The sequence below is a fragment of the Carcharhinus amblyrhynchos genome, chromosome 16 (assembly GCF_965287045.1).
Source record: "Carcharhinus amblyrhynchos chromosome 16, sCarAmb.v2.hapA, whole genome shotgun sequence".
In the NCBI taxonomy this organism is placed as follows: Eukaryota; Metazoa; Chordata; class Chondrichthyes; order Carcharhiniformes; family Carcharhinidae; genus Carcharhinus; species Carcharhinus amblyrhynchos.
Genome location: NC_137339.1, coordinates 20,177,188 through 20,193,512, shown reverse-complemented (window position 1 = coordinate 20,193,512; position 16,325 = coordinate 20,177,188). Strand labels below are relative to the sequence as shown.

The 16,325-nt window shown below is 42.2% G+C and overlaps 1 protein-coding gene across 5 annotated transcripts in view; it reads right to left on the bottom strand.

Moving 5' to 3' along the window:
* Window positions 1–16,325, bottom strand: part of LOC145353875 (receptor-type tyrosine-protein phosphatase T-like) — a 1,296,999-nt gene that overhangs the window by 745,298 nt on the left and 535,376 nt on the right. For all 5 annotated transcript variants that reach the window (XM_080204786.1, XM_080204787.1, XM_080204789.1 and 2 more), the window contains exons 3-4: window positions 9,197–9,468; window positions 7,463–7,544 (exon numbers count right to left, since the gene is read on the bottom strand). In XM_080204786.1, coding sequence (XP_080060912.1) covers window positions 7,463–7,544; window positions 9,197–9,468 — 354 coding nt within the window. The remainder of the gene's footprint in view (window positions 1–7,462; window positions 7,545–9,196; window positions 9,469–16,325) is intronic.

The window sequence follows — 16,325 nt, the reverse complement described above, 5'->3', positions numbered from 1 at the left end:
ACCCCACTGACCCACAGTGCAGCAACGTGTACCATCTACAAGATGCATTGCATGAACTCACCAAGACTCTTTGACATCATTTTTTCAAACCTGTGACTTTTACTGCCTAGCAGGAACAGGGCAACAGATTCATAGGAACATCACCAGCTGGAAGTTCTCCTCCAAGCTACTCACCAATCTGATTATGAAATATTTTGATTTGATTTATTATTGTCACATATATTAATATACAGTGAAAAGTATTGTTTCTTGCGTGCTATACAGACAAAACTTACCTTTCATAAAGAAGGAAATGAGAGAGTGCAGAATGTAGTGTTACAGTCATAGCTAATGTGTAGAGAAAGATCAACTTAATGCAAGGTAGACCCATTCATAAGTCTGACACAGCAGCAGGGAAGAAGCAACTCTTGAGTGACCTCAGACTTCTGTATCTTTTTCTCGAAGGAAGAAGGTGGAAGAGAAAATGTCCAGGGTGCGCGGAGTACCTACTTATGTTGGCTGCTTTGTTGAGGCAGTGGGAAGTGTAGGCATAGTCAATGGATGGGGGGCTGTTTTGCGTGATGGATTGGGTACATTCACAACCTTTTGTAATTCTCTGTGGTTTTGGGCAAAGCAGGAGCCAAACCAAGCTGTGATACAACCAGAAAGAATGCTTTCTATGGTGCATCTGTAAAAGTTGGTGAGAGTCATAGCTGACATGCCAAATTTCCTTAGCCTTCTGAGAAAGTAGAGGTGTTGGTGGGCTTTCATTGTTCCTTCACTGCCATTGGGTCAAAATCCTGGAATTCCCTCTAGCACATTGGGCATACCTAAACCTCAGGGGCTACAACAGTTCAAAAAGGGAGCTCACCAAGACCTTCACAGGGGCAATTGCACACTGTCCTAGCCAGCAATCCTATTAATGAGATAAGAAAAAACATTTAGGGCTGAATGAGGATAAAAGGATTGTGGGTCTTTGAAGGGCTGCAGATATTCAGTCATTGAGTTTATTCAAGATAAAGATAAAGAATTAAGTGGGAATGTGGGAACTTGGAGTTGAGGTAGAACATCAGCCATGTACACAACTAACGATAGTACAGGCCCAAAGGGCCAAACGGCCTGCATCTACTATTTGTTACGTTCCCATGATCATATGCTCTGAAAGGGTCTGACTGGTCCAACTGGAAATGATACCTACAGGTATTAATGGGGTGACTCAGATGCCCCATCTCCAATAAGCAATTGCAGGCCATTCATTTTGTGGATAAGAAATGGAACAGTTGAAAATCCTTTCCCTAAATGTATACGTGAATACTATTAAATACTTTCTGTCTACAGGTAGTGGTTTCCTTTGATCTATGGCATGAATTCTACTGTTTTTTATGAGCTAATTAAAGATTAGTGTTCAGTTTTCACTTTGTGCCAGTTAGTACTTCATTTGGCCTAAATAATTGAACATGCACGCTCAAATATTTCTTATCATGTTGACAATATCATTTGTTTCATTAGATCTTTCCTCCCACTGTGGAAGTAGCTTATGGACACGTTGAGAGTTTCCTAAAATAAAATAAATTAAAGTTTATTTATTAGTCACAAGTAAGGCTCACATTAACACAACAATGAAGTCACTGTGAAATTCCACCTAATCACCACATTCTGGCGCCTGTTCGGGTCAATGCAGCTAACCAGCGCATCTTTCAGACTGTGCACCCGGAGGAAACCCACACAGACACAGGGAGAATGTGCAAACTCCACACAAACAGTGACCCAAGCTGGGATTCGAACCCAGGTCCCTGGCACTGTGAGGCAGCAGTGCCAACCACCTTATCACCATGTTTGTGTTCCTTCTTATTCATCAGCGGTATTGATTAAAAGTTGAGGTTTTGCCTTCATTTTGATTAATTTTGAATCTCTGCCCAATGAACATTATGTTCTGCATTGTACATGGTGTTTTTATCATATATGAATTCTCATTCTAGGATCATAGAACCCTACAGTGCAGAAGGAGGCCATTCGGCTCACTGAGTCTAACCCGACCACAATCTCACCCAGGTCCTATCCCCATAACCCCATGCATTTACCCTATCTAGTCCCCCTGACGCTAAGTTTAGTATGGCAATCCATCCAACCCGCACATCTTTGGACTGTCGGAGGAAACCGGAGCACCTGGAGGAAACCCACGCAGGCATGGGGAGAATGTGCAAACTCCACATAGACAGTGACCCAAGCCGGTATCCGAAACCAGGTTCCTGGCTCTGTGAGGCAGCAGTGCTAACCACTGTGCCCCCATGCCATCCATAATTGCTTTTTTTAAATAATGTAACTATTATTGCAATGCAAAATGATAATTATTTTGTTTTTTGTAATGTAACTATTGCAAAACACATCACACCTCCTAAGTTCCCAACATCCACTGAATACAAACAGCATTTCGAGCTTATCTCCTCTGAGTTGAAAGTATTAGAAATAAGAAGATTGTGGAAATCTTGATCCAAATTATCAGGAGATCCACAAACCATGAACTTTGATTGCACAAATATATTTGCCGCAAGAGACTCAGCCAATCGGGATTCCACTGGCAACAAAACAACTTTCTTCGGAGACTGATCACAAGCTGTTTATACTTTTGGTTCCCTTAGGGTCCACCCCAGCAAATATTTGGTGGAGATTGAAAACAAAATCTTCCGAGCATGGCGTCTAACTAGATTGATTCCATTTACACAAAAAATGCATAGCAAAGTGATACTACATTTCCTTGGAAATATGATTGGCGGAGTATAACAATGAAATTAGATTTGGGAGACGATGCAAAATGAATCACTTTTGCCATCAGTTGGAAGATATACAGTTCTCCTGTAGCCAATAGATTAGGTGATTGGACCGTATCGGATATACCGGGTGATGCCATCCGTTTGCCTACATTCAATTTAACTTCCTTAAATTTAAATAGATGAACATACTTCTTGCAACACCCCTGAAGTTACCCTTATATTAATATTCATTCCAACTGTGTTGAAACATATATTGCTGATCCAAAATATCGAATCAATTACCTTTGAAATGTTAAGAAATTAATTCATGAGGTGAAAGCATCATTGGCAAAGTCAGTGGTTGTTGCCACCTCTAATTGCCCCTGTGAAAGAGCTTTCTTGAGCTGCTGCAGTCCTTGTGCAGGGCACAAGATAATTAGGCAGGGAGTTCCAGGTTTTGATCCAGTGACTGTGAAGGAATGTTGATTATGTTCCTTTTTTCCTCTTAAAATAAATTTATCTCTACATACTTACCTGCTAATCCCTCTAACCTACACATCTCAGGACTCTAAGGGGCATTTTTTTTAAGCATGGCCAATCAACCTAACCCACACATCTTTGGACTGTGGGAGGAACCCAGAGCAAACCCATGCAGATAAAAAGGAGAATGTGCAAACTCCACATAGACAGTGACCCATGCTGGGATTTGAACCCAGGTCTTTGGCATGGTGAAGCAGCAGTGCTAACCACCGTGCTACCGTGCCACCGATTATATTTCTTAATCAGCATGGTGTGTGACTTGGAGAGATACTTACCAGTGGTGGTGTTCCCAGGTGCCCACTTTCGGGTGGCACAGTGGTTAGCTTCCTCACAGCGCCAGAGACTGGGGTTTGATTCCCAGCTTGGGTCACTGTCTGCGTGGAGTCTGCACGTTCTCCCCACTGTCTGTGTGGGTTTCCTCCGAGTTCTCCAGTTTCCTCCCACAGTCCGAAAGACATGCTGGTTAGATGCATTGGCCATGCTAAATTCTCCCTCAGTGTACCCGAACAGGCGCTGGAGTGTGGCGACTAGGAGGTTTTCACAGTAACGTCAGTGCATTATTGTAAGCCTACTTATGACATGAATAAATAAGGAAAAACTTCCTTATTTTCTAGGTGTTTGAGGTTGCTGGCTTGGCAAGGCTTGGACAAGTTGCTTCAGTGCATCGTCTAGCTGGTATAGTCTGAGTCGATGGTAAGGACAGTAAACATTTATGATGATGGATCAGGTGCCAATGAAGTAAGTTGCTTTGCCCTGGATGGTGTTGAGCTTCTTGAATAATGTTGAAGCTGCAATCATCCAAGCAGGAGTATTTAATCACAAATCAAACTTGTGCCTCGATGGGAAATGGCCTTTGGGAAATGAGTAGGTGAGTTACACATCACAGGATTCCCAGCCTCTGACCTCCTGTCACCACGGTATTTATATGATTGATGCAGTTAAGTTTCTGGTGATTGAAAAATTCCAAGGTAATAATAGTGGGGGGATTCTGTGAAGGTAATGTTTTTGAATGTTGAGGGGAGATAGCTAGATTCTCCATTGTTGGAGGCAGCCATTGCTTGGCACGTCTTGGCACATTGCTTTGGTAATCCAAGCCAAAATGCAGTCCAGGTCTTGCTGCATGTGAACATGGCTGACTTCATCGTCTGAGAAGTTGCAGATGATACTCAACACTGTGGGATCAACAGCGACCATCCCCCCTTCTGACCACAGAATGGAGAGGATATAGCAGCTGAAGATGATTTGGTTTGGAAACTGCCTTAAGGAACTCCTGGTGTAATATCCTGTGGCTGACATTGTTGGCCTCCACTAACCATAATCATTTTACTTTGAGGTCAGGTATTGCTCCAGTCAGGATTTATGGTAAATGTCTATTTTTTAACAAATACTTTTTTCTTTCCTCCCTCAATCTCTCCTCTCCTCCTTGTAAAGCCCAAACCAAAACTTTCCATCATCCATAGAAATATAGAAAATAGGTGCAGGAGTAGGCCATTCAGCCCTTCAAGCTTGCACCACCATTCAATATGATCATGGCTGATCATACATTATCAGTATCCCCCTCCTGCCTTCTCTTCCTTGATCCCTTTAGCCACAAGGGCCACGTCCAGCTCCCTCTTGAGCATATCTAACAAGCTGGTCCCAGCAACTTTCTGTGATAGAGAATTCCACATGTTCACAATTCTCTGAGTGAAGAAGTTTTTCCTCATCTCAGTTCTGAATGGCTTCCCCCTTATCCAATTCTCGTCTAAGATGGGAGGTTGTCTTGCTCCACTGATTAATCTAACTGCACTTGATAGAAGATCCAATCAAAGAATATGGAACGAGAGCATGTTTGCCTTCTTCCATATTTAGCTCCCTTGCAAATATCAAGATTTCACACTATTGGCTTTATAGATTCTTCATCTGTGGCGTGCTCATTGTCTGACCATCATGGATACAGCTTTTGCTTGAATATATTTATTCCCAGCATGAAAGGGGGAAAAAAGCTGTGAAAGGTCTGAGGTGGACATGATGTAGAGATGCCGGCATTGGACTGGGGTAAACACAGTAAGAAGTCTCACAATACCAGGTTAAAGTCCAACCAGTTTATTTGATAGTAAACCCACAAGCTTTCAGAAATGCTGTTCCTTCGTCAGGTGTGTGGAAGGAACCTCAGTTGCAACGTAGCAATCAACTGACCGAAACTGCTCTCCCTAGCACTGGTATCTATTCAAATCCAGTCTCTTTCCCCAGATGTTTTTATCCTTCCTCACTTGTGTCACTTTACATCAGAATTCCTTCTCTACCTTTACAAATAATGAGCTGATATTTATAAAATTAATTCTAGTACAAAACTTACATCCTATCAGGCACCAAGGCTTGTTTTTAGTTTATTAGTTTACTTAATAGTGTCACAACTAGGCTTACATTAACACTGCAATGAAGTTACTGTGAAAATCCCCTCATCACCACATTCCTGTGCCTGTTCAGGGACACTGAGGGAGCATTTAGCATGGGCAATGCACCTAACCAGCACATCTTTCAGACTGCGTATTTGCCTATTACCTCTGTCTTAACAAATATTTAACTGACACTGCAATGGTACAATGATTCCCATTTTTGAAACCACCCATACTGGTGAGATTGATTTTAGAATGTGTTACATGCCAGTGGTTTGTATTCCAAGTTAAATACAATTGGAATGGATTTCAAAAATTAATACATAAAGTAAAATACTAATAGGTTTTTACTTCCTTACACAAATGTTGTGCAGTCAAAATAGAGAGAAGCTTGCTCAACACTTTTTCTCAGAATTTGAAGACTTTTTGAGGCAAACTCAAAGTCCTTCGCCTCTTTACATCTGACCACAATTTCAGGATTTAGCACAAGTGTAGATTAATGTGGAGATCCTGAAGTTCGATTCATGCAGGGCCCCATCACAGGCTGTACATCACAGTAATTTCATTGCAGTGTTAATGTAAGCCTGCATTGTGACACTAATAAATAAACTTTAAAAACAATCCCACCCCAATGCCTGAAAGCGAGAATGTGAAATCAACTGATCTGAGAAAAATTGATATTACCAAAGCAATTCTAAGTATCGAGTGAGTGTGAAAATGGGAAAGGATCATGCCCATTTTCTCAGTGAGCTTTCAGGCATGATCTTATGGCACTTTGTGCAAAAAAAGAGGCAAAGTGTGATTCACGCCAGTAGAGAAATGGACGGAGTCTGTGCTCACCGGGAAGCTGGCTGCTCACAGCTAGAGGGCACGATCGCGCATGCGCTGATCTCTCAGTATGCAAGATCTGTGTGCAAGGCTGATCACATCGGCAATCCAGGCTTGTAAAATTGCAAGAGATGAAAAACCGAGCATGAACCCAGTCTTTTGCCTCTCTCACGATCTTACTGGTTCATCACACCGATAGCCCGGTGTGACAAGCCGGTAAGATCATTCCTTTCCTCTTTCCAACTCTTACTGTCAGAAACTCACTGGAAAGTTAAGCCTTGTCCAGTGAAGCATAACTGGGATTTTACTGGTTAACTCAGTAATAACTACTGATCTGATCCTGAAGGTATGATTTGATATCAATGTAATGTTATTAAGTGTCTCCATTGTGATTCATTACTGGGTGTTTAAAATTAAATACTTTAAATCATTATTTTTTAAAAAAATTGTTCATGATACTTCATCTTCAAGTTTAACTCCATATATGACCCAATCTTTATTTTGATTTACATCGGTTCTTCTTATAAAGTTGTTGATTTTAGTACTTTTATTGTCCTGGTTGGCTGTCTATGAGAATTCTTAACTGTGACTGGTCCTTGACATCATTGTACCTTAACACTGAGAACTGCCCCATTAAAACAGGCTACTATCCACTGTGTGTCAACAGAAGATAAAGTTCTCTCTTTGGACTTCACTAGTTTGCTTAGTGAGGCTTCCTTTACTTAGCTGCTGACTACAAAATCAGGTCCATTTTTATTTCTAGGGGTATTGTATGAAAGTGTGACTATTTCGTCAACAGGTTTCAGAATATTGTGGCGACCTAACAAAAATATCTAATCATCGAGTACAGCCACAAAGACAATCACCAAATGTAAAGTTTTGTGCTATTGAGCAATTGACTCGTATTTGTGCTTGATAATCTAAATCATTAATTTTACATGCATTCATCGGAAATGTTGTTATGCTATATTTAGTGCAATTACTTACTGCAAGGATGAGCGAGTACTCTAACTTCATCTATGGCAATGTATCCAGGATGGCCTTTTGAAGCAACTGATTCAAAAATAACCTGAAATAGCAAAATCAGTGATGAATAAATTAAATCCCTATTCCTTAATATGCCCTAAAATTAATGTCCTCTAAGACTGCAAGTTAAGTCCTAATATGAATCACTTACTTCTATATGAGCCACTACATCAATACACTGATCAACATAACACATTACTGAACATTTGCCTTTTATTGCAGCCTATTAGGTTTTATAAAAATGTATAATGATATTGTGCAGATATATCTACAAAATGTTGCAACTTGCATCAATGAATAGACTCATTACTAACAACACTAATGTTTGTAAGTGGCACCAACATGCAGAGCATGATTAACTTTGAAGAGGACTGCAGGTCACTTCAGGAAGTAATAGTAACCACAGTGGGCCATTCAGCCTCTCAAACCTATGCCACCATTCATGGCTGATTTGCACCTAGACTTTATTTAACCTTCTTTGATTCATATCATTTGTTGGCCGCATCTAATCAAAATCTCAATCTTAGATGGTGGGCAAGATGGGAAAACTCTCCCAATATCACATCCCAGATTTTCAGGAGTCCAATTTCCTGCGCACTCAGACAACTAGAAAAATGTTAAAATCTAGCTCAAAAATTGGGCTTAAGAAAAGCCCACACTGTTTACAGGCCTGGGTCTTCACATGAAACACACAAAAATACTAAAAGCTGCAGTTTGGGATTGTACTCACTGGAGCTTCGAAAAATGAGTTTAGATCTGATCAAGATATATAAAATTTTAATAGGGATCGACAGAGTAAATGTAAACCAAATGTTTCCTCTAATGGTGCATCTCAAATAAGAGGCCAGATATAGGTTACAAGGTGATAGATTTAAAACTGAGATGAGGAGGAACTACTTCTCGCAGAGGGTGGTGAATTTGTGGAACTTGCTGCCCCATAGCGCGGTGGAGTCTGAATCATTGAATAGTTTCAAGAGGGAGATTTCTAATAAAAAAAGGGAAAGACAGTTTGGGGGAACAGGTGAGAAGATGGATTTGAGATCAGGAAGAGATCAGCCATGTTCTGATTGAAAGGCAGAGCAGGCTCGAGGAGGTGGATTTGCCTACATCTCCTTACCATTCCGATGTTCCTGAATGAAATATATGTCTACAATTTATAAACTTTTCAGTAAATTGCACTGGCTTCTGCTCCGAGGATTGTCACATACTGCTTCTTGTACCACTCCCACTCTAACATAAGCAAGATACACTCATACCGGTGTTAGCAATGCCTGATTTAATTGCCATGTTCTGGATACTCGGGCAGGTTCAGTTGTATGAGTCACCGATGGAGCAGGGTCAACTTTCTGTTGTTCCAATTTAGTCTTTAGAGGGTGAAGTGTAAATTTTTTTTATTATCTTCTTTCTTTTTCCTCAACCTTAAGCCAACTGAAACCCAGACACTGGTTTGATGGACTGATTGGGAATCTTTCGTCATGTTGCGCTGAACCAGTTGGTAGAAGTCACACTGGAACCGCCCATAAATGATTCTCCATACATGACCACACAGACTCCGCCCCCCCCTCCCCCCTTGAAGGAACATCTGGGTTTCCAAACAGTTTTACAGGATAAATGCCAACACAGTAGTGTTGATAACTGAGCCTGCCCCCAAGATCTGTTTCTCAGCCAGTTAATACCATATAATTACAACCTTACCTGATAGTAATTTGGCCAAAATGTGCTGATAGCCAGTTCTGTCTTAATCCATCCTTCAGTGACTATCCCAGACACATTCCACACAGGGTTTCCTTGAGGTCCACCATTAACTTTCACATAGACATTTAAAGCACCCGGACTTGATCTATCTTTGCTTGACAGAAAGTAGTGAAAGTCAATGCAGTGCGTGTCGTTCTCCTTCAATACAGGTAATAACAGATGTGCCTTCTGCCCTGATATTCGTCCAGAGCTGTTTACCATCATAAAGGATCCTACAAGAATTAGAAAAATTTTTTCAAAGTTAGAACAATAGAGTTCACTTCAAAGTGTCAGATAATGCAATTTTATAGAACCATAGAGTGCAGAAGGAGGCCATTCAGCCCATCGAGCCCGCACCAACCACATGGTCGTACAGTGGTTAGCACTACTCCTCATTAGTGCCAGGGACCTGGGTTTGATTCCCAGCTTGGGTCACTGTCTGTGTGGAGTTTGCACATTCTCCCCTTGTCTGCGTGGGTTTCTTCCGGGTGCTCCAATTTCCACCCACAGTCCAAAAAACGTGCTGTTTAGATGCATTGGCCATGCTCAATTCTCTCTCAGTGTACCCGAATAGGCATTGGAGTGTGGCGACTATGGGATTTTCACAGTAATTTCATTGCAGTGTTAATGTAAGCCTGCATTGTGACACTAATAAATAAACTTTAAAAACAATCCCATCCAGGCATTATCCCAGTGACCCCATGCATTTACCCTGTTAATCCTCCTGACGCTAGGGTGCAATTTACCCTGGCTAATCAACATGACCCGCATACCTTTGGACTGAAAGTAAAGCAAACACACTGATATCAAACAATCTGATATCCTAATTATTTCACATTGAAATGTGTCAACATTATGCTGCTTACAACTGTGCTTGGAGTTTATAACTGACTTGATGGGCTGAACATCCTGCAATTATTATGCAATTACTACTGGAGACACCAGATAATGCATAAAATCTACCAAACACCAATCTCCTCCACATGCTAACTCTTCACAATATTTTTATTCAATCCAACAATTATTCTGATCAGTCCAACTGAGTAAGGTTCTACCTCCATGAGTGAGCAAGTTGGATCAGTTGTTCCAAAAGATAATACCGGAGATTTATTAAACTCTGCAGATTCATAGTCTGAAACATCATGCACTAACCAAATCCCTATCCCCTGCAAGTATACTGCAGAAAGACTCTGTAGCATTCAATTACCATTATTAGCATGTAAACAACATTTTATCATGAATTCACCTTTTGATGTTTGAAGTCTGCCAAGTTCTCCTCCTACATTACCCATTCATTTCCATTATTTTAATCTCATACAGGTAAAAGTATACATTCTCCATAATGTCAGTTGCAACAACAAAGGCTTGTTTCCAAATCGTATCTATTATGGCAAGGTCGGTTCAACAGCGTCCCCAAAAAAACTTCCAGCCATAAATATAATTTCAAATTGATGAGGGTAGAAATATAACCGGCATAGGTTTGAGAGAAAAAAAACAGGACATGACTCTGTTAATAATTCATATTTTCTGTGCTGGTTCAAAATATACAATTTATATTTAGATTATCGAGGTGATGAAACGGCGGAAAGATTCTTCAAATGTTATTAAGACTGTTGGTTTGGAGATATTCTATAAATAATTTCTTGTAAATTCTTACATTAAGTTTATAATTCATTTTGTATATTAATTCAGTATAAGGACCTGTCAAGAGAAACAATATTGTCAGTTGTGTTTGAATTATTCTGTAAGCTCTCTGTAAAATATGTCAACTTGCACTATTCATTTCACTTTAGTAATAGCTTCACAGCTGGGGTCAATATGAATGAATATTTAAGTGTTACAACTTTTTGTTATCAACCTCCCCATTGGCTTTGCTGATTAATGTCATTAATAAACTGCCATCAGAACCATGTAATGAAATCTCAGAGCTAGTATCAGGTTAATTGTATTCCAGATCCCTCATTATTGAGTAAATTATCCCAGCCTTTCTGAATAGATCTTTGAAACAATAAAAAAATACAGTCATTAGAGGAGCAGGTAGAATTTTCATTTATTCATGCTGATAGGAAACTATTTGCCAATATTTAACATTGAGAAAAAATGTGCAAGTATTAAGTTTGGGTGGCAGTGGTTAGCAATGCTGCCTCAGGGCCCCAGGTTTGATTCCCGGCTTGGGTCACTGTCTGTGCGGAGTTTGCACGTTCTCCCTGTGTTTGCGAGGGGTTTCCTCTGGGTGCTCCAGTTTCCTCCCACAGTCCGAAAGACGTGCTGGCTAGGGCATTAGCCACGCTAAATTCTCCCACAGTGTACCTGAACACGTGTTGGAGTGTGGCGACTAGGGGATTTTCACAGTAACCTCACTGCAGTGTTGCTTGTGACTAATACTTCAACTTTGTGGTCAATGGCACCTTTCTGCCAAACTGGAGTTACTGCCAGGAAGTTACTAAAATGTTTTCATAAAATCATGAAAATTACAACCCGCACTAGGAGACCATTCAACTCAACTTACTTTCAACTCTTTCACTGGAGCTATCTTCCACTTTGACCCTGGTGCTAAATCAATGCGTTTCACATTCAGCTACCGATTCACATCCACATTCAGTTCATGTCCTAATCAGTGCAAACACATTGCAGGAGAGGACATGGCAGCAGTGTTGGAAGAAGATGAATGATCTTCTTCGCTCAGCTCAGGAATGTGAACCACCCTAGTCTTCCACTGGACCCCTTCACACCCCCAACCCTTTCAGGTCTGTGCCAACTCAAGTCTGTACCAACACCAGGCACTAGATTCTCCCCTCCTTCCCACCATCAGCATGTTCCCCTAGTAGTTGTTACACTCCTCACACTCCAAGCTCCACGCTTGCCACGTCAAATGTCCACACTCCCACCTACACTCTTCCTCTCAGTGTCATTTCAGGTCAAATGCACCCACAACAGATTTGAGCGGGAGCAGCCAGTTGGAGTCACGTCTGAGCTTAGAACTCTCACGTGTTTTGAGGAGCGAGCCCTTGACCTGGCTGGGGAAGGTAAAGAATGTGCCTATGTCACTGATAAAGTGAGGGCAGCAGAGAAATGTGAGAATCCACAACACATGTGCTGTCATTCCCCAAGCCTCAAGTAAGTAATCAATATTCCCTCACTATTCCCTGTAATATACTGATGCCATGTCCCTTCTCTTCCAGGCTGACTACTGGAACAGGCCAGACCACCCTCACACTGCCTAGGCCCACTGGATTCCAGCAGTTCAAAGGGGCACTTCTCCAATCCCACAGGTGGAGTCACAGCTGTTAGCCACACCCAGCACCAGTGCCAGTATTTATTCCTCAGTGGAATCACTAAGTTGGCAGGTTTCTGGGTCACTCCCTGGTGAGCACCTCACACCGTGGCAAGCAAAGACGGGGATATCCCAGGAGCTGGCACTTGAGGGATGCTGGAACTCAGGACTCTGCTAAGCCCCTTACTGATTATGTGCCCTTGGGATGAGTCACCCCAGAGCTGCTGGATCTGCAGGGGCAGAATCAAGAGTATCAGGAAGGAAAGACAGCAGCCCTCCTCAGAGTGCAAGGCTGATTGGTAAGGTCCCATGACTTTCTACCCAAGGACATGGTCCTGTCATGGTAGGGCACTGAGGCCAACACTGTGAGGGTGGCAGATGTCCACACCATGGCTCAGCTCATGACCTCCATGTCTGAACGCCATGGTGCCAGACTTCAACTGCATGGTGCAGGCACTGGTGGGAATCAATGAGTGTAGCCACCAAAGCATGATGAGGCTTCTCGATCTCACTCCAGGTGCCGTCCCATGAGGAGCACAGGGGCATCTGGAAACAAAGGGAAGAGGGTTGGCAGGAGTGTAGCCCTCCAACCAGAGGACCTTGGGCATCTCCAGCTCATCTGACACCCTTTCCCTGTCAGCAACGCACCTCGAGACACTGAGGAGGGCAGACGTCAAACATACTTGCTGCCTGAAAGTAGGCCTGGACCATCAAGGTCCCAGCCCCCCAAGGGACACATATCAAAGTCATCTCAGGCAAAAGGGTATGAAATTCAGCAGGCTGCCTCAACCTCCTGGAGATAAGCCTAGGCATGGAGGAAGGGTTAGGAAGATTAAGAAACATAGGCAGTTTTTGGGCAAGGGTGAATATAAGCACTAGAGTAGATAGGTCACCATGTTGTTTTGAACGATTGGCATTAAATTTCACTTTGTTCACCCGCAGAGACTCCACCCTGTCTGTTCGTGCCACCAAGCTTGGGGGAATCACCATGGTCACCCGGTACCTCATTTCTGTGGAATTGCAGTACTATGTACCTCCCACGCTGGTGATGTGGTAAGAAGGTGTTGTGGCTGGCATGGCTATCCCTCCCCCACTTCCATCCCAGAGCTCATTCCCCAGTGCCCGCCCACGGAAGGATGATTCCTCCTCCATCAAAGCACACCCCACAAAGCGCTCTATAGTTATCATGAGGCCAAGGGTTGTCGAGGTGCTGCCAGTCTGCCCACCTCAGCTGTAAGATATATGCGAACATCAGGACCCGTATTGTAGCTGGGACCTGTAGGAGCTGACGTTGTGCATCCCATGTATCTGAGCCCTAGTTTTTAAGCTTAAAGTCTAAAGTGCTTTGTAATGATTGCATTTAACTAATTTGGTATCTGAGTCATGTTAAGATACAAGCAAAATATTCAATGTGTGAATAATATCTGAACTAAAGTTAATTTAATTTATTGATGTCACAAGTAGGCTTACATTAACACTGCAATGAAGTTACTGTGAAAATCCCCTAGTCACCACACTTTGGCATCTGTTCGGATTCACTGAGGGAGAATTTAGCGTGGCCAATGCAGCTAACCAGCATGTATTTTGGATTGTGGGAGGAAACTGGAGCACCCGGAGGAAACCCACACAGACATGAGGAGAATGTACAGACTCTGCACAGACAATGACCCAAGCCGATAATCGTACCTGGGTCCCTGGCGCTGTGAGAGAGCAGTGCTGACCACTGTGCCGCCCCAGGATAAGGGCAGGAAAAGCCCATTCGATGCCAGCCCACAGAATACAGTCAAAAAATACAGCTGGAATTCCAGCAGCGATATAAAATATTGAATCCAGTACTTTTGTTCACAGGAGTTAACAAATGATGTTGCTTTATAAGTAAACACTGAGCCCCTTGTGCTCACAGACTGATTCACACAATGTCCATGCTTATTTTAATGGGAAAAAAAAAATCAGAATGCAACCTCTGTAATTCACAGCACAATTGAACGTTTCAAAGTCACAAGTTCTTGAAATGAGAATCAGCAAGCCCAACGACCTGGCAAAATAAATTTAAACTTGATATTTTTCGTTCTCTAAATAAATTTGGGTAAAAGTACAAAAGTTCAAACTTAGCTAAAAATTCATTTCATTTTCTGTGTCCCTGTGTGCCAGAGGCTACAGTGTTGACACTTGAACCAATTCTACCAAATGAAGAGTGTTCTTCTGGGAACACTATTATTGTGGCCTACGGGCAACATCCGATTGTTCTGAATATCATCAGGCATTAGAGTCAGAATTTGTGATTGAAAATTACACGAGGGTGTTTCCCTCACTGGATCACATCCCAACTTTCAACTGCAGCTTAATTATTCTTTCATTAAATGTTGTTACCAGTGATTAGCACGATTTGAGAAGTCTGAACCGGTGCTGAATCCATCCAGTTTACCTTTCACAAAAATGCATTCACTCATTTTCTTGGAAATCATGTGAATTTATTTTAATTTCTTCGCGAAGCAATTCATTCATCCCTGAATATATCAGGCTGATTCTGGGGATGGCGGTACTGATGTGTGAGGAGAGATTGACTAGGTTAGGAGTGTTTTCGCTGGAATTCAGATGAATGAGGTGGGATCTCATAGAAACTTATAAAATTCTAACAGGGCTAGACAGAGTAAATGCAGGGAGGATGTTCCCGATCATGGGGGAGTCCAGAAACTGATGTCAGAGACTGAGGATTCAGGGTAGACCATTTAAGACAGAGGCGAGGAGACATTTCTTCACCCAAAGAGTGGTGAGCCTGTGAAATTCATTACCACAGGAAGTAGTTGATGCCAAAACATTGAATGTATTCAAGAGGTGGCTACATGTAGCACTTGAGGTGAATGGGATCAAAGGTTATGGGGAGAAAGCAGGAATAGGCTATTGAGTTGGACAATCAGCCATGATTATAATGAATAGTGGAGTGCCAGATCCTGTTCCATGTCAGCATTCATAAATCAAAGGCCTCAACTGCCCAGAAGTAAACTCGGTGCTCGATTAGTGGGACTGAGCATGGCCTGGAAGTGGGACTTTGTGACAGAGAATGATTTTAAAAGGCAAACGGCAGCCATGACTGAGTTTGCCATTGCCTGAAGGAATGGAGCAGTAGGGTGCTCGGAGAGTCAGTATTAGCCTGGGCAGGCGTCCCCGGGCAGCCTCACACTTTTCCAATGCTTCCTTTGAGACAGTGATGGATGCTCTTCCGTAGCATGTTTTTCCCTTCTTCTGAAAAAATAAATCTGAGCCAGGCAAAGAAAGCCCAGTTGGATGTGGCAGGAGAGGACAGTGGGCAGGAGTCTTTTGGAGGGCAAGGATCCACCCCCAGAAACACATCAATGATCTAGCAAGGTGATTTGCTAGCAACACCCCAGTGCCAAGCCTTTACCTCTGTACAAACCAGCACACAGAAAAGTTGACCGATCTGAGTGCTCATAGTTCTCCTTATCATTGTCAGATCAAGTGGATTGAGTTTCATTGGCCACATTAATACCTCACCAACCTATTGATTATCATCCCGTAGGCTATGCCTTTCTTTCTCGCTCTGAGCCATGAGTCCAATTTTTGTATCTTAAGTAAACTTTTCAATCATTTAATATTTCCCCTTTCACTCTGTTTATTGCATCCAATATTTCACACTCTTTCTCAACTGCAACTGTTGTGTGAAATCGGTCACTAAGTATTAATTAAGAAACACATCTCCACACCTACACACCGATAATTGTCACTTTTACCAACCTGTAGCCAATCTAGAAAACCGCCTTCTCTTGTAGAACAATTATCAGCACACATCTCCCTGAA